At 39.7% G+C, this 24905-nt stretch overlaps 1 protein-coding gene across 1 annotated transcript in view; it reads left to right on the forward strand.

Annotated features, from left to right (window-relative positions):
• TBCEL (tubulin folding cofactor E like) overlaps positions 1 to 8452 on the forward strand; it is a gene marked incomplete at both ends in the record, with an annotated part of 35064 nt that extends 26612 nt beyond the window's left edge. Inside the window, one exon of the mRNA XM_084251092.1 lies at positions 8134 to 8452. Coding sequence (XP_084107218.1) covers positions 8134 to 8452 — 319 coding nt within the window. The remainder of the gene's footprint in view (positions 1 to 8133) is intronic.
• Between the last annotated feature and the right edge of the window lie 16453 nt (positions 8453 to 24905).

The raw sequence follows: 24905 nt of genomic DNA on the forward strand, positions 1-24905 counted from the left end.
ACTGCCTGCTTTGGATTTGGAACCCAGCAGTCCTGTGGTTTCACTTTCACTTATTTTTGTTCAGTTTCTGTTCCATGGAGATGTTTGTTATTTTTGAGTTTGGACCTGTCTTCTTAGAATTGAACCTTTTATATTTTATTCATTTTTAAAAAACTATTCAGAGCAGAAGTTTGTTAAAATATGAATTCATGGCCATTTTGACCAAAGTCCTAATGATACTGATAAATGTAGATGAAAATCATTCTTTTAACTGCTATATGGTATTCTAGCTTATGAGTAGATCACATTCTATTTATCCTGTCACTAGGTAATTTTGACAAGACTTTAATATATAGTGAGTTGAAACAAAATTCTATGATATAAGCCATGATTTAAAAAAAAAAACTATAGGGAAAATACTAAGTTCAGTTCTAGATAATTTGCTATGTGTGAAAGGTGAGAATAAATAATTTTGGAGGTAGGTGAAATACAAAAGCTTGAGGAAGATAAGCAGGAAATATCTATTGCTTAAGCTAACTAATAGAATGAGATTTGTGATAGAAAATCAGAAAGAGAATAGGGAAGAGAATCTAGGAGTGAATTGTTAGGACTATCCAAATGTGGATGGTAAAAAAGGAATGAGAACCCATAAGTAGATTGAAAAGGGAGCATTTGAAATATAGAAAGGTAAAGAGAGTTCCTAGAACAGTGTCCATTATTGTAGCAAACTGTTAGGGTTATAACTAAGAAATAATGATGATCTGAGAACAAGACTTGAGTTTTAATGCCTTCCCTTCCGTTCTCTAGCTATTAGACTTTTAGGCTAACTAACTGGGCTTCAATTACTATATCTATAAAATAGGTAATCAATGATCTCGAAGGTCCTTACTACTCTAAATGGGATGTGATGTTTATGTATTTTAATAAATAAGATGTTGGTTGCCTTGAGAAAACTATTTCAGTAAGGTATAAAAGCCTTGTAGAATATCAGGGAAATTTCTTTGATATGCCATGATACAATATCATATCAAAACGAGAGAAAACATACTATAAGCAAAAGAGATTAAATAACAGCAATTAGCTGTTTGGAATATATTTAGGAATCTTAATCATGTCCCAGGAAACTAAATTAACTAAATGAATGTTTTTCTTCTATTTATACATGAGTGGTTTGGTTCAACCAGTGAGCCATCAGGGATTTTTTCATGTTATATTAGTTGCATTCATTAAAAAGAGAGATGTATGTATCAGGGATTTATTTTAGAGTAAGATAGCTTTATTTAGAATAAGACTTCAGTTGATTCAATATAATTCTAAATTCGAGGAACAATAGATTAACAGAGTGGTTAGTTTAAGACTGTTTCCTCCATCACCTGTGAGCACATCTTTGGACAGCTGTAAGAGAGAGATAGATCACCTCAGGGATACGTATAATCTCATTGTCGTAGAGACACTTACATGAAATATAAATCCTGTCATTTTTCTCTAGAGTGTTCCTTGAGATTGTGAGCTGCTTCTTTTACAGATTTGGAGACATGGGGTCCATATGTGGAAGCTTTGCCATATGAAAACCCCTTCATTCTAGGCCTGCTTTAATTTTCCAGTTTCCCAAGAATTACATAAAATATTTAATGTTTGTAGTATTTGGTTAGGATAGTTTAGAAGGCTACTCAGTTGAGAATGAGTTAATCTTTTGACTTTATCCATCTTTCAGTTTTAGGTTTTATCATGAGTCCACTTGTAGGCTAAGATTTATAGTAGGAACCTGCACTCTTTTTCAAGTAGCGTGCCAAATCTTTCTGGAGTCGTAGACCTGTGACTCAATCATGACTGGGGAAGTGCTCCCAACTATCTTGGGAATCAAGTGTGAAGAGGGCAGCAGGGCAAAGAGGCATACTTCTTCCCACCTGACCGTCATGGTGCTAACACCTGCTCATGTGTCTATCACATTGGGCAAATGTGCCATGGGGTAGGGGTGATAGTATGTAAAGACTTGTTTTCATGCACTGGGCGGGAAGCTACCCTGACTGCACCACAGATGGCTTCACTAGCCATCCCATTCTTTGTTAGCACTACCTTCAGGCCCACTTTACTGGGAGCCTGATTTCTAACTGCTCATGATTCAGGGACCCTTAAAGTTAAAAGAATATTTTCTTTCAGAGGGTGTTTTTATCTAATGGGGGGGGGGGGACACAATACCAGTTTGGCTGTAGGTAGTGTTTTTCACAAGGTTGCAGTTAGTATTTGGTTTGCGTTGATCATTCAGTTGCACATGTGGTCACACTGGCCTTTATGCGTGTGTTTCTCTTGTGATTTGTAGTTTTCCATTGGTAGTTTTTTGTGGAATTGTGTTTAGAACAAATAAAGTATATATATTACATTTTAGCATTTGATTATTGCAATACATCCTTGTCATTTATGTAAGGTAGGCTTATAACATTTTGCCGAGTTCAGAAGTGATGTTAATAAATACTAAATACATAATCAAATGGAGGTACTTATTGGCAGGGTATAAATTCAGATCATTTGTTTTGAAGAATACTTAGTCATCAGAAACCATTTACCTCTTAAGACTATAATTTTGGGAAGAAAAAACCCATATACCTCTTAAGACTCTAACTTTGAGGCCAATGCTAATAAAACCTCAGACAATATAGAGTACGCAAATATAGTTAAGTTTGAATGGACATTTGAATCATGAATAAAATAAGCTGGAAAAGTAGGGAGAAACAGGTTTCTAAAATTTACTGGGCATTGTAAAGTCATGATGTATTTACTGATTTACCCAGCTTAAAATGAATACAAAATAAGATAATTGCAAGTGAACAGATTACAGATTTTCTTTGCTATGCAAAAGTAGAATGTACCTGTTTGGTATGATTTGGTAGGTTATTTTGGAGGCCTGGGAATGCTATTTCCATTCATTTCTATGCGAATATTTTTTAGCATTTCTAGACCCAAGCAGCAGTCTACCAAATAGGAACATTCTGCTTTGGACAGCAGGGGAAACCTATATTTTGTAATCATGATTTTCACTTGCTTAACTTTAGGGGAATATATTCAAAGTGTGTATAATGAGTAACAGCTCTAATACTTTTTCTTCATTTTTTATAGCATAAAGAGTGAATATTTGTTATAGCCTATATCCAAACTTTTACTCATATATAAAGCTGCAGGCTTTACCTGTAAGTTAATAAGTAAACATTGATTTTCAGACTTAAACAAATGGAAAGGCAGGTGTGGAAAGTAGTAATGTTGATAAAGCAAGATAATACTAAAAAGTTATGAAGGAACAAGATCATAAAGGGCCTTTTATAGTCATTGAATTAGTTTACTTTTGCTGCTATAACAAATTGCCATAAAGTAAATGGCTTAAAACACCTTCTTGTTACATCACAGTTTCTTCGGGTCAGAAATCTGGGCACTGCATGGCTCAGCTGGGCTCTCTGCTTAGGGTTCAGGAGACCAAAATCACTGGCTCAGCAGGACAGTTCCTTATTGGAGGTTCTGAAGAATAATCACCTTGCAGGTGCATTCAGAATTCTGTTCCTTTTCATGCTTTCCCTATGGGCTCCTCCAGCTGGTGATTCAGCTGAGCAATGATATGTCAAGTCCTTCTCATGCTTGGAATCTCTCAGACTTTCTCTTTTGCCACTAGCTAAATAAACTTCTCTGCTTGTAAGAGTTCATATGATTAGATTTGTCCAATCTAATTAATCTTATCTTAAGGTCAATTGTGCTAAATAACATAATTTTAAGAATAACACCAGGGGTTGAAGATCATGAGGACCAAAATTCTTGTTAAAGACTTAAGACTTTATTCTAGTGGATCTTGTATGATTGTAAGTAGAGAGTGATGTGATCAAGTGTGTGTTTTATAAGAAACACTTTGCCTGTAATATAAACAAGAGGCAACTTGGGGTCACCCTGAAGTCATGGGAAACTATTTGAAGGGATATTATTTGGGATTCAGTTACAGGTAACCAAAGCCACACTAGCTGTTTTAAGAGGAAAGGAATTTAATAAAGGGGAAAAGTTATTTATGAAATCTTTGGAAGGACTGCCTTTGATTCCCTTTTAACAGGATCACAGAACTAGCCCACCAAGGGACTGCTACCTCTGCTAGAATTAGGTGAGTGGAGTCTGAGGATGCTGCTGTCCCTGGTGCTGGATCACACCACCTTAGTGGTGATCTGGACATTGTCAAACCAGGGTGTTGACTCCTGGAACAAGTTGCTTGAACTGCAGTCTGGTAATTAAGAAGCCTCTACCACAACTATTCTTCTAAATACATTATCTCTCCAGAGCCACTGAATCATCTGCAAAGGATTGTGTGAAATGTAGTTTTTCAGCGTTCCAGGAATCCAGGAAGGCATACCTGGAGAAGGCTGGAACAGATACTAAAGAAGCTCATCCAGCTTATGCATCCACAGAAAGCAGTAGCAATCCGGGCTATTAATGCAGTGGCTTGAATTTACAAAGCAAGTGGACAAGACAGATGCAAATCAATTAACTGAATGGAAGAAATGGAGAGGAGAAATAGGAAGGAATCGGGATGACTGTCCACTTTCTGACTAGGGTAATTAGTTAGTATATGGTAGATACTGAGATAAGCAAGACTGGAAAAGAAGGTGGTTGGTGAGTGACATTCAATTCTTTCTGGATGTGTTGATTTTGAGAAGACTGTAGGACCCTAGCTTGTCCCAATTATAAGAAGACTATTTATTTTTTGCACATGGGTCACAATTTTGTGTATAAATCTGTTCATTGTTGAGATTAATTCAGTTGGCTGTAGTCCCAAATACAAATAAACCTAGAATTACACTATTATTATTTTTAAGTTTTATTTTATTTTTAAATAGGGTGAGGACTTACCACCAGTTATTTAATCTCATTGTTGAATGGTGTTTTTCTTTTATTTCTCTGAAGGGCATTTGGGCACCCCATTCCCTAAGTTCTTATTTCAGAAATCTGCTTGTTAAATTTATTTCTGAACAAAACTTGATGAGGTATTATATTCTTGGGTCATGCTCTCTGATTTATGTGTTTGGTCGGTAATGGTGTTGTTTCGCTCCTCAATTTGTTTCATTATCTCTACAGATTCTCTTTTTCAACTCACTGCACTGTTTATCATTTGTCTTTGAGCTCTTGTTTTATTATGTTCTCGCGCTTACTAATTTTTAGGCCTCAAAATATTTATGGGGCATCATCTTTTCCTTTGGTTATGTTTTCTTTCAGATTGAATTTTGCCCCCCACCTTACTTTTCTATGTGTTCCTTTCTTGTATTCTTTTTGCTGTGGTATGTGCTTAGTTGCTTAGTTGTCATTTTGTGTCCGGCTTATGTTTTTAAAAGAGGGTCCCTCTCTCCAGACCATCTCTTGACTGAAACACAGTATGAGTAAACTCTTCTTGACCCCTTCACTATTGTTTCTGCTGACTTCTAGGTGGATTTTGAGAGCTGGGTATTATCAACATAATTCTGCCTGGTTTTCTAGTCTGAAAGGGAAACCTCTCTGGAGTTGGGTTCAGCATTTAATTGACCCCATGGTTTCTGCTCTCTTTTCTAAGATTTGTTCAATTATCATAACCTGGCTTCACTTATTTTAAGGTATATACTAGGAGATGGAATGTGGAAAGACACATTTAGACTTTGAATCCTTCATCTTTTCAGTGTGGAGTCTTGGAAATTTTCAAGTCCTCGTAGTTTTGGTTGGTTTGGACTTTTTGATCTGTTTTGTTTGCCTTTGCTAAGACCCTGACATTCTGAAAGTGGGATGAAGGCCCCTATGGTGTTTCCTCAGTCTTCTTTCTGTCTGGCTTCTTATACCTTCAGCCCAATTTTCTCTAAACTGGGAAGCATTAGCTGGTGTGCTCAGGATTTTATCCTTATACTCCTTTTCCAGAATGGCTTCTTGGGATCAGGTCAGATCCTTGCTTAGCTGAATCATGTAATACAGAGTTTCTGTTCCTCTTAAATAAGGCAATAAGGTTATTCCCTCTCTTATGTTAGTTCCTGATGGCTATTTTTTTTTTAATCTGTTTCAAAAAAACCTATTTTTGACTCAAGTTCTGGGAGGAGATTCTGTAATCTGTTTTGTCATAATGTTACAGGGTAGGGTGAGGGATACCCCAGTACCCCCAGTCTGCCCACACTAAATAGGTTCTGCCATCTACCACATCAAGACAAAACATACTTTAAAGCGTAAGTCCTTTAAAAGAACTTTAATACAACTGGTGTGCAATAGAGACAATTAGCGTGTAATAGAAAGAAGAGAAAGAATATAGTTTCCAAGTCAAATACCCAAAGTTACCCATTCCCTTGTGGGCAAATGCCCAACCAAGCAGGGTTGGACCAAAGCAGGGTAGCTGAGGCCTGCAAGCTTGCTGCAGTCTAAAGCACCTTATGGTGGGGAACCACAGAAAAGGGGCAAACGGGGTCAGGCAAATCTGAAAGGAAAAGAGCAAAATCAAGGTTAAGGCTGTCATTTTCAGCCTCCCCAAAGGTCTCTCACTCCAGTCTATGTTAAGTGTCTCCTTCTATGTACCCCAAGTCTTCGGCACAAGGCCAAGGCCAAGAAGCAAGAGTAATTTTTTCTTTACATGTCTTTCTGCTCCATGTGCCTCCTCCAATCTTCCTCCATCTCTGTCTGCTTCTTCTGCTGCTGCTTCTGTCTCCCCGCCCCACCCCCAGTCTTTATTACCATCTTATTGTTAAAATTCCTAGCTTCATCCTCCTGCCCAGCTCTGTCCTTCCGTAGGGTGGAGTAGGGAACTTACAATGTTACAGTAACACCACTTTTTCCAAAAAGGTTCTACTTAAGTAGATTTCAGTCATATATTTTCTGAGAAATCTGTGTGTTTTAATAATGTAAGCTCAGAATGGTAGGAATGTAACATTAATATTTTTAGTTGTATAAGAACTTAGAATTTATAAAGTCCTTACTTGCCTGTTACTTTACATAATTCTTTTGACTCTCATAAGGTAGGAAGGCAGAACTATTATGCCAGTTTTACTAGTAAGGAAACTGAGATCCTAAAGAATTGAGTGAGTTCCTAAGTTACACAACAAGTTATAAGACAAGACTCTGAAATCAGTTCTTAGAACTCCAAGACTCTATTTTACCATACCCCCTCACTCCCCTTGATGGAAATGATTACTTCCATCCCCAACCACAGACCTCTTACTGTGTCTTTGATGTTCCTTCCCAACCTCATTATAACTCTGATTTAACTGAGTTAAAACCCTAAATATGGTGAGGGAGGTGGAGGAGTTATTTTGTGCAATCATTATATTCTAATCCTGAGCTAACCTCAGTGTGTCTTGGTTATAATAAAGCTTTTATCAGATTTTTTTTCTCCCTCTGGTGTGAAAGAAGCTGTTAGACTTCCTCAGTAAAATCAGGCCTATGTCCTGCAAAGCTAGCAGTGATATAAGCATGCATGAAACAAGCATTCTCCACATGTGGGCCCTAGTCGTAACTTCATAATTCACTCTTCTCTTGCTATCTTTTGTTCTGTATTTCTTTCTTGACCAAGGGATTTGTATCCTTCATTTACCACTTTCTTAGAAGAATGTATTCTTTACTTCTACAGGTTCTTTGTATTGTAGCCTACAAAACTAGATTGGAACATTCAAACCAGGTATATCTGAAAGAGTTGGGTTAACAACTAACGTACAACTAGATGTTTCTGTAAGCTACAACTTCTCCAAGGCTCAGAAACTACTGGCCTAATTCTATCTTCCTATCTATTACAAAGGAACATATGCTTAGATCTGTCCAAGAGAGCAACTCTGCAGAGTGGTTACACTTCTGTTATCTTTGTAAAATCTGCTTTTCTAAGTTCTGCTTCCCTCCCTGAGCCTGTTCTTACATAATGATTAACAGCAGGCATGGGGACCATCTTTAGAAGAAACCCTCCCTCTGTCCACAGGATGTGGTTTCACTCTGACCTCAACATACCAGATCACAGCCATATCAGGGTAACAGTAGCAGATCACAGATTGTATAATAGTCATTAGATAGACAGACAGACAGAAAGAATAGGGTATTAAAAAATTGTTAAGGTAGCAACGTAGCTTCCCTATAGTTCTGAAGAAGTCCGTAGTTCATGTACTAACAGCTTAAGCTGACACTGTTTGTTTTCCTTTGTAGGTATCATGAACTGATCACAAAATATGGGAAGTTGGAGCCTTTGGCAGAAGTGGACCTAAGGCCCCAGAGCAGTGCAAAAGTAGAAGTCCACTTTAACGATCAGGTGGAGGAAATGAGCATTCGTCTGGACCAAACAGTCGCAGAACTAAAGAAACAATTAAAAACTCTAGTGCAATTACCTACAAGCAACATGCTTCTCTACTATTTTGACCATGAAGCGCCCTTTGGCCCAGAGGAAATGAAGTACAGCTCTCGGGCATTGCACTCCTTTGGCATTAGGGATGGTGATAAAATTTTTGTGGAATCCAAAACAAAATAACCTCTACCAGCCTTGTGAAAACATACCCATGAGGACTTCTCGCAGGGCGTTTATTTCCAATGTGGTTTTCTTTAGGAGAGGAAGAAGGTTGCTTTTGTTGTGTTTTGTTTGGTTCTATTTTCTTTGGGTTTGGGGGGGTTTGTATATTTTGCCCCTAGAATGGATGGGGGCTGGTTTTGGTATTTTCTACCACAGATTTCTTCAGCCACACCTCCAGTTCCTGTGCTCTCCCTCATGAAACAATGAGTCGGAAATCACTGGCTTCCTACTGTGCTCATGACTTGTCTATTGCTTGGTGATCATTTCCATTTAGGTAAACCTGTCAGGAGCGGCATGTCCCCCGAGGAGGGCATCCGATAGCAGTTACATCAGGAAACAAGGAACCTTTACTGAAGGGTCAGCCCCTCTCTCCCACTTTCTCCTTTCTTTTCTCCTTCCTTCCTTTCTTTCTTTCTTTTTTTTTTTTTTTTTTTGGTTCAATTTTTCATGTGTCAGCACATGTTTACCTAATATTTTATTCTGTCCATAACTGACTTCTTATTTTTCAACCTGGGTGGTTTTTGTTTCTTCATTTTTTTCCCTTTTAAAATAATTCAGTGTTTGAGCATATTTCAACCTGATTCTAATCTCAGGTACTCATTTAGAACCTATGTTCTGTTAGGATCTTGAAGAAGAGTAGACGGAGAGTTGAAACTGTCTGGGAACAGAGCAGTCTGATCTCCTTGAAAGTAGCTATCTCAAGTTTAATGTTCCTCACACATTGCAGCCACCATTACTTCCATAACATGAAATATGTCCAATTCCAGAGTTCTTTTATTTTTGCTTATTGTGTGTATTTCCTCCTATCAATCCATCTTTTTCATACTTTAAACTATTGGGAATAGAGCCCTGACTTTATGAAGAATCCAATAGATTAATGGTTATTTGTACCAAGAGAGTTGAGAATTAGCTAATAAACTAACTGCAGCATGTGAGGGGGTGAGACGAGGGGGTTGCAGGAGGAAGAGTGCTGTGACTTCCTGCCTCTGTCACCATTTTCAGCCCTCCATCTTGCACTTTGCATTAAAAGTGGGTAATTTTAATCAAAGGGAACTTTGAATCCCAGTTCTTCCTTAGGATTTTGTGATGTAATTGAGTCATTCTTTTTGTTCTACATTTCAATTCAGTTGCTCCTATGGAAGAACAGCTTTGCCTAATCTTTAAGTAAAGTGTAAAAGCCAAAACTTCAGAATTGCCAGCAGGTTCTATCTTTTCCACAGAAGCATATGTAAAGCACTTTCCTTTTAAAAGCTAGTTCTCTACCTGCTCCAAAATCATTTTGTGTGTTCTTTTATCCCCTTTGTTAATCAGATGTAGTCCCTTTATATATATATCTATATATATATATCTATATATATATGTCTTTCTTGGACCACCATGTTGACAGGTGGGAGACCTGAGCATGGCTTAGTGTGCCGAGGGCAGAGGTGTGCACATGAAGTATTTTTTGAAGAATGTAATCATCTGATTGTGTTTGATCTTTTCACCTTCATTACATGATCCTGCCCCTCCTACAAATTCTTTAATTTCTTATGAAATTTTTAGATGACTCTTGTAAATTCTTCATGTATGGGGAGTTGCTTTTATTATTGCTACTTTTTAAAATTTCCTAAGCTCTAACAAGCAGATGTTTATTCTCTTAATGCACTTCAGGTTCAGTATCTGTTAAGCCTTTGACTCGGGCCTGCTGAGTCAAATCTACATTCACTGTAACATTTAAAGGTGGAAACCAAAGGGTTTGAGAAAGGTGAACAAGGCCTCGTCTCCTCCGCTGCACAGGTATCTCTCAAGATCGGAAAAGTGTGCAAGGGAGACCCTGGCTGGATGCAGCCAAGAGCAGTTATTTTGCAATCACATTCTCCTGACAGGTTTTTGGAAGTCGGGTGCGGGGGGAAGTGTGGCAATAGTGTCGTGAAGATGAAAATGGGGTGCTTGTAGATGTGCGCATGGGTGCAGATGAGTTTGAGAGAGAAACAGTGTCATCGAGCCCGTTGCTTTTGTCAGACTGGGAAATAGATGCACTGTTCTATTTTGAGATTTTATGACCCCTGACTGTCTCACAGCAGAAGGCAGAGTGAACACTTATGTCATACTTTAATCATAAGTGAAATGGTCACAATTAATAAGATATTTTATATATGACAAAGTTTTATGAAATGCTTTTTTACTCTTAGGGACCTGTACCTTCTGTTATCACAGAACAGTGTCCATCAACTGCAGGCATAATGCTTCTATATACAGTTGCATGTCAGGGGAACTTCTCATTTAATTCAGTGGACGTGGGTATTTTTAGAGCATTGCAAGCAATGGTTTTAATAATTGCTGAATAATTTTTGATTCAACCTAAATCTAATACAATTACTGGTCTTTTAGAGTCACAGAACAGAAGCAAATGAGAAATACTAGTTGAGCATGTGTCCCAGTAGATGCACTTGGGTAGCTGAGTAAAGATACTGCTTTGGGGGAAAAAAAAAATTGGTGCTGTGTAGACACTTGCGACTAAAATTATTTTTATAGCGGGCCAAAAAGAAGGAGCAAAGAGACCACGGACTTTTGACTCTGTAAGTTATGCATAATTGATTGCTGCAGCTTGTCTGTATTTTAGTACTGACTTGATCCAGATCCAGTGACATTTAGGGAACAAAGTGCTGTCACCACCAGTGTTACAGATAGGTCGCTGCAGGCACAGTGTACAGAGCATATCTTTTCTCAAAATTCTTTTCAGTTAGGACCAAGGAAAGGGGTAATAAAAGAAAGCCACAGGGCCCTTCTACATGTGGACACGAAGCTGCTGAAATCACAATAGAAATCAGTTTTAGAATATGAATTGTTGAAATATCCCAAACTTCAGAGTCATGTTTTTTTCATTGTTAAAAGTTTCTACTGTTTCTGCAACCTATTGCCACCATTGCCATAAGTACAGAAGAAAGCACCAGATGTTCTGTAATCCCTTGTTTCTTTAAGCCTTTTAGTGAAAATACACCCCAAACATGGGCTGTGTGTAACAGAGCTGAATGTTACGACTGTGCTGTGTTTAAAGACTTGTTTACTAAAAGAAAGTTCACTTCTAACCTGTTTCTGTTGTGTTGCTAAATCAGCAGTGTTATGAGCAGACAACACTTGTTGCACAAGTTGCTGGTCTATTTGAGACAGCTGGTGATTGCTGTTGCTAATGCGCACATGAGCGTGACTTCCTACGTGGGAAGTGCCAGCTCTAGGGCATGTAAGACAATAATGCAGAATGCTAGATTGTTCTGAAGAATGCCGTCTTTCTTTATAAATTTGATTTTTCCTTTCATTCCATGTTAGATTGAAAATGCAAACAAACCGCTTTCAAGAACCCCCAGAAGCTATCTGTATTACCAGATGTGTTGTGAACACTCTATTTTCCATAGGTGCTTCCTTAAAATATATGTCCACTGTAGTGATGGAGAGGGACTGGACTCTCTCAGGCTCTTTACTTGCCAGTTGTCTCCTGCAGTTAATGGAAATATATATTTTATTTTAGAATATAATTTAAACATGAAGGTCTATTCTTTGCACTTTTTATTAATATATAGATAATCTTTAAAAAAATTAAAAATTCAAGTCCACTTTCTCTTTGTGTTTTGATTTTTTTTCTGGAGTTGTGGGGTCAAGGTACATGTTTACTTTTATGTAGATAAAACTCTACATCAGTGCTGGGGCTGAGTCCTCTGGAGAATTGGTTAAGCTGGTAAGAATTCGACCAAACTTAGCTGGAATTTTGCCCAACTTGGAAATGAAAGCTGCAAAATAGACTCATAGGAAATGTGTTACTGCTTTTGTGTTAACAAAGGTTTATATTTCTAACATGCTCTTGCTATTTCCTTTGTATCCCTTTGAGGATGAAAACCTCCATTTGAGATATGTGGCATCCTCCTTTTTGAGTAAGAATGCAACTCTCATTTTGATTAATTCAATTTTTGCCAGTTCTAATCCAAGGGAAACTTTTTTCCTTGAAGAATAATTTTCTTTAAGAATTAGAGATTTGGACACATTGTTTGGTAGTGATAAGCACTACCTGCTTATCAGTAATTTCTTGGTAAACTTATGAATTAGCTTAGTGCCAAAAATAAAGATCTAAGAACTATACTTTATTTCTGTATTTAAAAGAGAGTCCACGAACTTCTCTCTCAGTGCTTCAGAAGTACACGAACGCCTTGATCTGTTGAAGATTACTTCTACATCATTCAAATCTCAAGGAACTGTAATTTTAACGTCTGTGCTAAATTCTATCTAGTTAATATTTCTTGTGAGTTTCTTAAGTGCTAGCAAGGCCGACATATTTCAACACATCAGTATCTTTTGGGCTGAAAAACGCTGACGTTCACCAGTTACTAGCATGCACATAAAACGTGAAGATTAGCCTTTGAAGTCACATTTCTCTTTCCAACTCCTCTGTAAAAGAAGCCACATGTATTCTCCAACTTGACTTGGAACTTAAGATTTCAAATAAAGCCAGATAACTTTTTAAACATATATAGGCCATTATAGATATTAACCTGAGTCATTTCATCTACTTTTAAGATTTTAATGTAACTATGATTTAGGAATTGAGTTAAACCAGTTCCTAATACCATATTATACCTCTTACAATATAATAATACACTTGATATTCTTTCAAAAATTTGGTAACACTAGAAATGTTTAGCTTTCTTTCTTAAACTGATCTGGCAAAATGTTCAAATATATATACACACATATATGTCTATATATGAATATAATATGCGAACATATTCTAGCCTCCCAGTTTACCCTCATCTAAATACAACTTTGGGTTTTTTTGTTTTGTTTTTTTCACTTAGATAGTTTAGCATTATTCTGCTGAGTCAGTGGCATTTTTAAAATTTTATTTCAAATCAGTGACTTAAAGAATAATTAAGCCTAAGAAATAAACTAGAATAAAGAAAATATGTTCTCTTTAAATAGGTAAAATAGGAATTGCTAATAGCCATTTAAAAATCTTTGTATTATGCCTTTCTTTAATATGTTTTAGGCACCTGAACAATGTGCTTGCATTCTATTTTAAGGCACACATATTAGGAGGATAGTACAAACATCCCAGGAGAAGGCGAGGACCTAGCAGATCCAATTGTTGGTTGTGTGAATGAACCAGAGGTTCAGGTTTGTAATTTTCTATTTTCATGTTTTCTTCTAAATACTAAGGACAAGGATTTATTATCAACCCACTCTAATATTAGACCCATTTGATATTAACAACCCTAATACGTTGACACCGCTGTTACCGTCATCTTGCTAGTGAGGAAACTGAGGCGTAGACAGAGTAGGTAAACTTGCCAATACAGTTGGTAATGACAACAGAGCCAGGATTCAAAACCATGCAATTTGCAAGATTCCTGCACTTGACAGCAGTACAGTGATACTGGAGTCCTTCTTGCTGAAGTTCTTCTCTGCCCCTTCTACACATACACACTCCTTGAGTGTTAGTCTTCAAACACTAAAATGAGATGTTCCTGCATATCATTTACTAAATTTATATCCTCTATAACAAAATAACTGATGTGGCTAATGATCCTAAATCCAAATTGGGATTTGTTCTCATACTGTTTCCAGTGTTGTGAAATAGAGTAGATACATATATCTGCTGTCCTCCTGCTTCTCAAAAATGTCACATTGACACTTGTGATGGGTGCTTTTGATAAGAATAAATGAGTCCTCATAATGCAAGAAAACTGATCATTTGGTTTTTAACCTAAGACATTCTAGAATTTTAAAACTTTTTTCAGTAGGCAATCAAAGGGGAGCAAACTCTCCAATTCAGACTTTCATCAAAGAGGGATTGGTGTTCAAGTGAACTTAAATTGATGCTTATGGCAGGAAAAAAAGTTTATAATCTAATAGAGCCTGTATCAAAGGTTTTGTTATGGGAAAGGATGAGGCTGTCACTGTTATTGTTCCTCCTTAAAATTGAAGAGAGCCCTGTGAAGAATATAAATATCGCTTACATAATAGAGAAGACAGGTTATCTATTATGGTCTGCAAGATCTAGATCAGCCAAAAAATTACAATGCAATTTCAGTTTGTTGAGTCTTTCAGAGACTCCATCCTTGAACGTGTCTTAGTCACTGTGAGTATTCAATTAAGGTGTTAAATAAGAATGGGAATAAGGAATACAGGCTCAAGAGAAAGAAATGTATTCTGAAATATCTGATACATTTGAGGGCAGATGCAAACTTTATTATTCGCGTATGCAACTAGGTCAACATGAATCGCTTTGGTTTTCTTAGCATATTGTTTGGTTTAAATTTCAATTTGTTTACCAAAAAAACAAAAAATCCTTTAAAAACCATTTAAACAGAAAACATTCACTTGATTAAAAAATCAAACAGTATGAAGTTTTCCTTAGAAAATCGCACCCTAACTCCTATATGCCATCTTTTATTAGTTTGTGTGCCTTCCCAGAGTTTACACAAATAAAAGCAAACAGGAATATATTTTTACTGTTCCCACCTTACAGAGCAAAGTTAATAACACATTATACACTATCACACGCCTTGCTGTTTTTCACTTAAAAATGTTCCTGGAGATCTCTCTACAGCAGTATGTGGGGAATCACCTTGGCCTCTGCTCAAGGAACAATACTACATTGCATTCCATTTGCAGATGTAATTCATAATCTCTTTGGCCACAATAACATTGTTGATAGGCATTGGAGTTTTTCTCCTTTTCCCTCACCCAGTCCCACCTTTTTTTGTTGAACTCTTTTCAGTTTGCTGCAGTAAACAGCAATGTTCTTTTGCATGTTTGAAATAAATCTATAGAATCCATTCCCAAAAGTGGGATTGCTGGATCAAAAAGGTCGTTTGTTTGTCAGTTTGGAAGATATTGCCAACTTGTTCTCCACTGGAGTTAAAGAAAAAGAACTTTTTTTTAATATTTTATATAATTCTTACATCATTTTTCATTTTTGCACAATGTATGCATTTTCATTTTGGTTATATTCCCCTTACAATTCTCACCCCCCCTTATTTTGACCCTAATCCCTCCTCTTCCTGCCCTCCCCCCGCCATAGTGTGTCTCTAGTTTATAGTTGCTTGTTGATTTTGATTTTTACTTTGTATTAATTAGTCTGAAAAAGAACATTTTTTCTTTTTTTTAAATTTAAATTTTATTTTTATATTCCCCATACAATTACAATCCCCTCATTTTGACCCCAAGCCCTCCTTTCCCCAACCCCCACCCCCCATAGAGTGTCTCTGGTTCATAGTTGTTTGTTGATTTTGATATTTTCTTTCTTATAGTTATTCTTTTTCCTGGTCCCTTATTTAAGTTTTCTAGATTCCTGCTATGAGTGAGACCATCCGGTATTTTTCTTTTTCTTTCTGGCTTATTTCGCTGAGCATGATCCCTTCCAGCTACATCCATGTTGCTGCAAGTTGCATGAGTTTATCTTTTTTGAATGCTGAGTAATATTCCATGGTATATATGTACCACATCTTCTTGATCCAGTCATCTATTTTTGGGCATTCGGGTTGTTTCCACAGCTTAGCTATTGTAAACAGTGCTGCTATAAACATAGGGGTGCAGGTGCTCTTTGGAATTGATGTTTCTGTGTCCTTTGGGTAAATACCTAGGAGTGGAATTGCTGGATCATATGGAAGCTCTATGTTTAGTAGGTCCAGAAATCTCCACACAGCTCTCCATAGTGGTTGGACCAGTTTGCACTCCCACCAACAGTGCAGGAGAGTTCCTTTTTCTCCACAACCTCGCCAACATTTGTTGTTGCTAGTTTTTTTAATATGTGCCATTCTCACTTGTGTAAGATGGTACCTCATTGTAGTTTTGATTTGCATTTCCCTGATAACAAGTGATGTTGAACATTTTTTCATATGCCTGTTGGCCATTTGCATTTCCTCTTCAGAGAAGTTTCTTTTTAGCTCTTCTACCCATTTTTTGACTGGATTATTTTCTTTGTTTTTGTTGAGTCTCATCAGCTTTTTGTAGATTTTTGTGGACAGTCCTTTATCATTAGTGTTGTGTGCAAAAATGTAAAGAACATTTTTTCAATGGTTAAATGGTTTCCTTGTACATACATGCAAAGACTTGATTGCCCTTGGGCTTGATGTGGGTCCCTGGCTATTGCCACCAGGTCCTCATCCTTCCCAGTTAGGTCTGCAAATCCAGGGACTGGAATTCAGCACCACAGATTTGCATGAGCCGTACATATCCTCTCTCTTATGAGCCATCTTTCCTCTGGAATTTGTAGTTTTTAATCACGGGTAAGTGAGATTTCACCTCTTCAGAAGGTATTTGTATTACTCACCCTTTGCAGTGCATGAGCATTTGTTTCAGCCGAGTGCCCTTGAAAAGTGATGGATGAAATCTCGAAAACCCTCTGCTTATTATCTACAGTAAGCTTTAATCAGAGCTGGGTTTTGCCTACCAGTGATTCTTCTAGAGGAATCTATTTGGCGGTACTTGGTGAATAGCAAATATCATATGCATGCCCCTCCACCCCCACCATCCTATTTTTTTCAGCTTTCTTGCTGATATGTTAACGAGAATGATATTGTAAGGTAAATTGTGAGGGTTTTGGTTTATGCTGCTCTGCTTAAAATGAACTATTACGAAGTCCTTGACTAGAGATAGATACTAAAGTTGCTTTCAGGCCTGCTTTTAAAGGGTTTCAAATATCTTTGAGTCCCTGTTAAAATTTCATTAGACGAACATCCTTTATTATTGAGATCTTAGATCTGGAAAATCTTGCTGATTAGTTATAAACACTAGTAAGTCCTTCAATGTGATTTTTAGAGTCAATGCTCTTTTCTCACAACTAAGCTATCTTTGTTAGGTTAAGCCCAATATCTAGAATAAGTAAAGGCCAGCACGTGCACACACGCACGCACACACACACACACACACACACTTACAAAGAATATTAATTCTTTAAAAAGGCAGATTTCTAAGATATTTGTCTTAAAATTTTTCTTTATTACATATATATATATATATGTATTTTACATTCTCCCCCTTTTTTGGGCAACGTATGCTTTTTCCTCTCATGTGTAGTGCCTGTATTATTCCCACTACCAATTCACCCATGCAGCATCACCACAGTCCCTTGTGCTCTTCCCTTCCCTGTTTTGATCCCTCTCCCTCCCCGTCCCTGCAGAGTGTCTCTGATTTATTGTTGCCTGTTAATTTTGTTTTTTAATTTATTATTTTTTTCACTGATCCCTATTTGGTTCTTCTATATTCCTCCTATAAGTGAAACCATTGATGTTTTTCTTTTTCTTTCTGGCTTATTTCATTGAACATAATCCCTTCCAGCTCCATCCATGTTGCTGCGAATATTTGCCCTACAATTTAAATGCCTGAAGCTTGCAGCTTGCAGTTGAATAATTATTGCCATGTTACCAATAAATACAAAATTTTTGGAAACATTACATCAGTTTTTTTTAAAGACCATTTTTAGGAATGAAAAACTAAGACTCCATGACTATCCCATTTTATGAACACTAACCCAGACCTCCAAGAATGAAGATTCCAAGGCAGAAGACACAAACTTCCAGACATAAACTTCCAGATGCGGTGCCCTTGAGAATCCTCTCTGGGAGTGTCTTTACCATTTAGATGTCTTCCCGGGCATATTTGCATTTTCTCCATCACTCCATCCATTTCAAGGAGTGTACTACGGATATCCATCAGTGAATAAGTGGTAGAAAAAACTGCACAGCAAAAATATCCCTAATCGCCAAAACAGGTTTTACAAGGAAGCAAAATAAGCAGGACTTGTGAATGTCTCCAAGACGCCAGTGTCACAGATTCAGTTCTCTGGGAAGCAGACACCAGGTGGAATTAGGAGTGGGGAAGATGGTTATGGGAAATAATACCTGCAAAAAGAAAAGGGGAGGAAGTAGGACGGGACAAGTGGGGCCATAAGATCATGTGGCCCTGACAGCCTGCAGCCCCTCGGATGCTCTGGCGCGGTTTCCCAGGAGAGGAGCACTGCCGTGGGCAGAAACGGCCTGGGTCTTTCCCCGCTTTCCTTGGACACTGATTGGGAACCTCATAATAACATAACCTCATAACATAACATAATAGAATCACACTGATTTGATCCTGAAGGAAAAGAAGGAAGTTGTGAGCTCACCATACTCCCTGTAACTAGAAAGATTCTTGTCTGGAAGGCGGTTCCTGGTGGTGCAGCTGCCACTGACCATGACCGCCCTGTGCAAGGCGCAGGTCCCGTTCTCTATCCATGACCATGAAGCAGCTCCCCTTGGCTTTCGGTGGACCCCTCTTCCTGCAGGGAAGCTTAAAGAAGGAGGAAGGCATGGACTGTCACTACAGCTGATTTAAGGGCCATAACTGGTATCCTCAGCCATAACTATCCATTTATCACCTCGACCATCACCTCTGCTGATCTCAGTGACTTACCCAGTGGTTGCTCCCAAAGCCTAATTCCAGAGCAGTCTGAGCCCCTGATGACCACATGCTGCTCATCTTGCGTTGCTACACTTTTCCATCCCAGTCACAATTGGCAAGGGAGTACCAACGGCCCCAAAATGGCCATCTGAGTCCACACGTTATCCCCGGACCCATTGCATACCAGCAGCCGACTCCCGCCGACCAGGGTCAGTGACTCCTTGCAGGATGGTGGCCCCTCTCACGTTGGGCTCTGGATGCAGGGAGCCCAAAGTGAACAGAAAACGTCAGTCATAACAGGTAGTTCAATGGGGCTTGCTATGTCCCCTCGTGACAGTGTGCTCTCTTGGGGACTGGATCTCAATTTCTGACAACCCACAAAGTCCCTCACTATTCAAGGTGAATAAGGGCAAGTGGAGCCACCCCTGCCCCCACTGCTTGGTCCTTGGTTCATGTAGTCTTCCTATTGTGGACACTGCACCATACAAAAGCTTCTGATTAACACACATACAGTCTCTAGGAGGCCAGCAGCCCAGCCTCTTGGGGTGCATGAGCTGGCATCTTTGGCGTCATATTATTTGTACTCCAACCAGCGCATCCTATAGTCCTGGCTCACACGTCACAGCTCCTTCTTTGTAAGGTGGATTCCCTAATCAGATGTCCATTTTGCATGGAATTCTATACCTACAGAGCAAACATTCTGTAAGTCTGCCTTTAGTGGTACTGGCTGATGTCCAGGAAAGGCATAGTCACATCCAGATTATGGGTCAATCCCTGTGAGACAGAATCACTGGCCCTTCCAGGATGAAAAAAAAAAATAATAACACAATGGAGTCATTTTACCTCCTAGGAGCCAGTGGGTCTCCCCAAGGAACATTGACATACTGGCTGAGCTGTGGTCTCTGTTTTTGGCAGGTTGAACATTGAGGCAACAGGAGCTAGATCAGCCTTGCTAAGTGGAAGTCCATGCTATTGGGTCCATTCATTACCCCCACCCCTGCTGCTGTGGCCCCTTCATACCTGTGCCCATTGTATCAACACAGACGAAGTCTGCCTCGTATCAACTGGCCAAGTCATTTTGTCTACTCTGTGGTGGATGCTTTCCGGTGGGTGTTAACATATGGTGCAGAGATCTTCACACTTTATGTCCATTCCCATCTGCTTGTCCACATGTCTCTACTCCAGGGCTCCTTGTCACTGATTTTACAACTTTTTCTTCCAGGCTCTAATCCAGCAGGCTATGTGATTCACCACTGCTTACAAGTTTGTACATGTTTTAACCTCACAACACGTCTCCTTTGTCCTGACATAGTTGCTGTGACAGAATACATGGCAAGACAGATCACCTGATGCTCTACACAGTGGGGAGATGTTCTCTTCTCATTGTCTTTCAAGTCCCTCTCCCCCTGAGTGAGGCTCTCATACATCTACCATCAGCTCTAGACTTGAACACACCCCAAACTGGTTTATATTTATCCAAATTTTAGCTTTATTCCTCCACCTGCAGTTTATCACATACACATAACCCCATAGTCCACATATGGTCAGGTGTGTGAACTGGATTGGGATGGGGGGTGCGGGAATAACCATGGCAAGTGATATGCCTTCTGACTACTTATTGCTCATTGCCAGCCACAGCTACATACATTCTCCATCCTATAGCTACTGTGCCCACCTGACTTTATCACTTGGTGGGTCCAACAAGACCCTGTTCCTGATGACAAGTTGTGAACACATTCTTATTTGGTCAAGTGTACCTTGGTTCCAGCTGCACACCAAGAGCTAATTTTTAGGAGGTATGTTATTCTTGCTCCAGAATTCCAGGCTGCAGCATTGTAGTTCTCCTACTGGGCTTTGCAGTAAACCACACATTCCATCTTTTTCCACAATGTCATCCCCAACAATAAAGGGTGGACTGAACATATGGCTCAAGTGGTAAGCACATTTCTGCCTGGTTTCGTGACAAAGTTTTTAGGCTCTCAGCCCAAGTAAAATTTGGCTGAGTTCCCTATTGCTGGGAATGTGGGTTGGAGTAGTTTCCTAGGTATGGAGTGCATGGCTTCTAGAAACCAAAGAAACACAAAGAGAGGTAGAAGATTTTACTTGTACAGAGGTTGCAAGATGCAGCAATTTGTTTTGTGTTTAATTTGGAGGGGATATTCCAGGATATCTCTAACTATGAGATTCCTAAAAATAATGTTCTGACATAGTAGCCCTGAACCCTTGAAGGATTTATCTCACACCATCTGGAGCACATGTGTCTTTCCAAGGCCTCCAGCCTGCCGGTTACCTCTTGCTCGTCATGCCCAGTTATCAATGCAATGAATCAAGGTGATGTTTGTGGGCTCCAGATGGTTCAGAGTTCAGCTCTGGGGTAAAACTCTAAATATATATGACTGTCTGTTCCATTTAAATGTGAACTATTTCTGATCGTTATTTGACCCAGAAAGGGGAAAAAATGCATTGCCAAATCAGTTACCTTAAGCCAAGTTAATTGACTATCAAAGTTACACTGTTAACAAAGCAGCTGAAAATTGGAGCAACTTAGTTGAGCTTTAGTCATCCAGCGTCATTCTTCAGGCTCTATGCCTGCCACTTAACTGGAGATATGATAGAATATTCCACTCTTGCTCTTTAAGAGTGACACTAAGTTTTTTTTTTGTTTTTTTGTTTTTTATAGAGGCATGTTTTATTTATTTATTTGTTTGTTTGTTTATACATGCACTGGGTACAGTCAGAAGCGCGGGAGGGTGAGGGAATTCACCAGAGCCAGAGCAGGGAGCAGAGCAGGCTGCTGAGGGGAGCAGCGGGTGGCAGGAGTGGTCTGCGCACCATGTGGGACCCTCCTCCGGTGGCCAGGGAGCAGCCGGGGATGGAACCGGCGCCGCAGAGGCCGCGGGCAGCTTCGCAACCCAGCGCTCAACCGCTGCGCCACCGGGGAGGCCCAAGAGTGACACTAAGTTTTACCATATTCCCCCCCACCCTACGGAGAATTCTCCTCTGTATTTACTACCTTGATTGGGGGGTGTGTGTGTGATAAACTGCAGGTGGAGGAATAAAGCTAAAATTCAGAAGTTTTCCACTTATCTTCCTTGCTACGATAGTTCTTACCCCACAGACCAAGAACCGAATCTGCCAAGTATATAAAGCTCAATTTTCTGTTGGGAAGATGACATCCAGGTGGGTCTGCAGCCCCAGGGGACCTCTGCAAACTGGATTTGGCCAAGACTCCTTTTATAACCCAGGCTCTGTATGTTCCCCCTGTAACAAGATTGTTGTTATTGATGTTAACTCAAGCCCCTGTTCAACAGCCCTCAGAATGTGTAGTGTTTCTCCTTGCCCACGTCTACAGTCTCTTGAGTAATGGCATCATAGGTCTTTTGGGAGAGGCTGGAAGAATCATCACCATTCATAGTCACCACGGTGTTGCAGGGCACCTGATTACCTTTTCAGTCTCCAGATTCTAGATTTAAAAACTGATTCAGGTCCACAGATTGAGCAACAGATTGACACTTTCAATTGGGACATCTTCCCTCAGCCACTTGTTCAACTATTCTTGCTCTTTTCTTATTATGTGTAATAAGCAACACACTTGTAGCTGCCCATCTGCTGTGCCCCTTGGGTACCAGACTCTATGAATCATTGCCACAACTCTCCAACGATCACTCTCTCTTGGCTGATGTTCTAGATCATTATGAGGATTAGGAACTCATGGTTTCAGGCAATAGAGTGCTGCCACCTGCTCTTCGTTGTTTCAAGTCCTCATCATCTCACTGCCATTGGATAGTCAAATCCTGCGACCTCTCCTGCCAGCAGCCCTGGTCTGCACAGGGGAATCACCACTGAGCTCCTCCTACTGAAGATGGTGCTTTTCTCATTAATATGTTCCTGTTGGCTTTGGTGAATGATAAGCCTGTCTTCTGGAATGTTCCATGGAACATGATCACCTGGTGGTTCTTCCAGACTCACATAATATACCTCATCCAATGTATCCGCTTCCAATTTTTTAACCCCTCCTTCTGCCGTCTAACAGAGTAATTCAGCTATTTCAACCTCACTCAGTGTGGGCACACTTTTCCAGGCTGCCAGGAATAGATTTACTAGTAAGCTTGCATCATCCCCTGGGGTCTGTGGCAGTGGTAAAGTCTGCCTCCCAAAACAATAACGCTCCCCTTATTCTGTCTTATGGCCAAGTCTCCTTCACAGAGCACACTCACCCTCCAGCCCTATGCGGCATGTGCTGGCTGCATCTTGCAACTCCTTTGCACTCCATTCCCTGTCCTCCCTTATCAGTGCCAGCATGTCACTGGCTGGGTTATGTTGCAACTTAACCTTGATTAAGGCCTAGCAGACAGGAGAGCAGATGGGAGCAGCTTCTGAAGGGGGCAACTATTGCCTTGTGGGAGAGTCTCTCTGTGCTGGGAGAAATTTTAGCTCTTAAGGGGGTGGAAAGGGACATGTTTGAGAGCTCAGAAGTTTTGCAAAATCTGGAGCATCAAAATCTTGGGGAGCATCTCCCCAGATAGCCCCATCCCACCCACACTCACAAAGACATCACGTGTGTGTTCAATCTTGCATGTACAAAATTACACACAATCTTCATAATAAGCTTTTACAAGGTTTTCTCAACTAGGCTCTGACTTTGGCATAAGAAAGCTGTCTCAGTGGAGCACCTGATATGTAAGGGGAACCCTGCAGTTCAAACCCTAGTTGCTAGTGGGTCAACTGTATTTCTTTGTTTGGTTTGAGATGTTTTTCCTCCTGCCTAGAAAGTAGCATCAGTCTATGCCATCTTTAGAAAGCACAAATATCTTGGGTGACTCCTCTAAGCTACCCCTGCACCCTGGATCTAAATCTTGTCAGTATCTTTGTACATTTCAACTCAATCAGCACCCGCGCTGACCATGGCGAAACAGACTTTAGTCATTTATCTGTGACCAGCGAGTGGACACCCTGAAGACACTTCCTAAATGGCCTCCTGACCCAATGGGAGCTAAGCTGGACCAGTCTCTGCTCAAGTGCTTGCCTCACACTTCCTCCCTTGCCACCCCCATTCTCAGTGCTGATTCATTGACAGCACCATCTTGTGCACCTGATTATGTCCAGATGGCATTTACTTGCCCCCTACCCCCACCAGCAGCAGCCCTGCCTCAGAAGTATGAAGCATTTAATATGGGTCAAAGAGCTGAGACAGAAAAAATCTTGAGTGCACGAAGAAAAAAGAGCAAAGCCATTATTATGCCTCAAGCAGTTTTTTAAATCAAGCCAACTATTTGTGCTTCAAGACATATAGGTTGACTAAAATCTTAATAAAACTTGGTCAAGAAGAAAGCTTTTCTAGGTGAGTCTTGGATTTGAGTTTAATTTAATTTACTTTTTTAAAAAAGATTTATTTATTTATTTATTTATACAAGCACTGGGTACAGTCAGAAGCGCGAGATGGTGAGAAAATTCACCAGAGCCAGAGTGGGGAGAGCAGAGCAGGCAGACTGATGAAGTACACTGCTGAGGGGAGCAGCGGGTGGCAGGAGAGGTCTGCGCGCCATGTGGGACCCTCACCCGGTGGCCAGGGATTGAACCAGCACTGCAGAGGCTGCGGGCAGCTTCACAACCCAGTGCTCAACCGCCGCGCCACCGGGGAGGCCCTAATTTTATTTTAAATAGGCATCCCCAAAATATGTACCTTTTGGAGGAAAATACTCATTTGACATTCATAAGTAAATATATGTGGAGGAGCAGTAATACAGCTGAATATAAGCTTACTATGAAAAACCTACTGAATTAGCACAGGCAAGTACTAGGGAAATGTTGAATCACTTAGACTAAGAAATTAGTTCCCCAAACATCCTTGTTCACTTTTGGATGGCTTGCTCATAACTGGAATTCTGTTTGTTTGTACATTGGCATTTAAATGTCTGATCAGAGAAAAACTTGGAGTAATATTTAAAATCTCACTGATTGACAGAGTTTTTCCTGCTACATTCAGATGATCTCTCTCGAACAA

This window comes from Talpa europaea (assembly GCF_964194135.1).
Source record: "Talpa europaea genome assembly, chromosome: 12".
Lineage (NCBI taxonomy): Eukaryota > Metazoa > Chordata > Mammalia > Eulipotyphla > Talpidae > Talpa > Talpa europaea.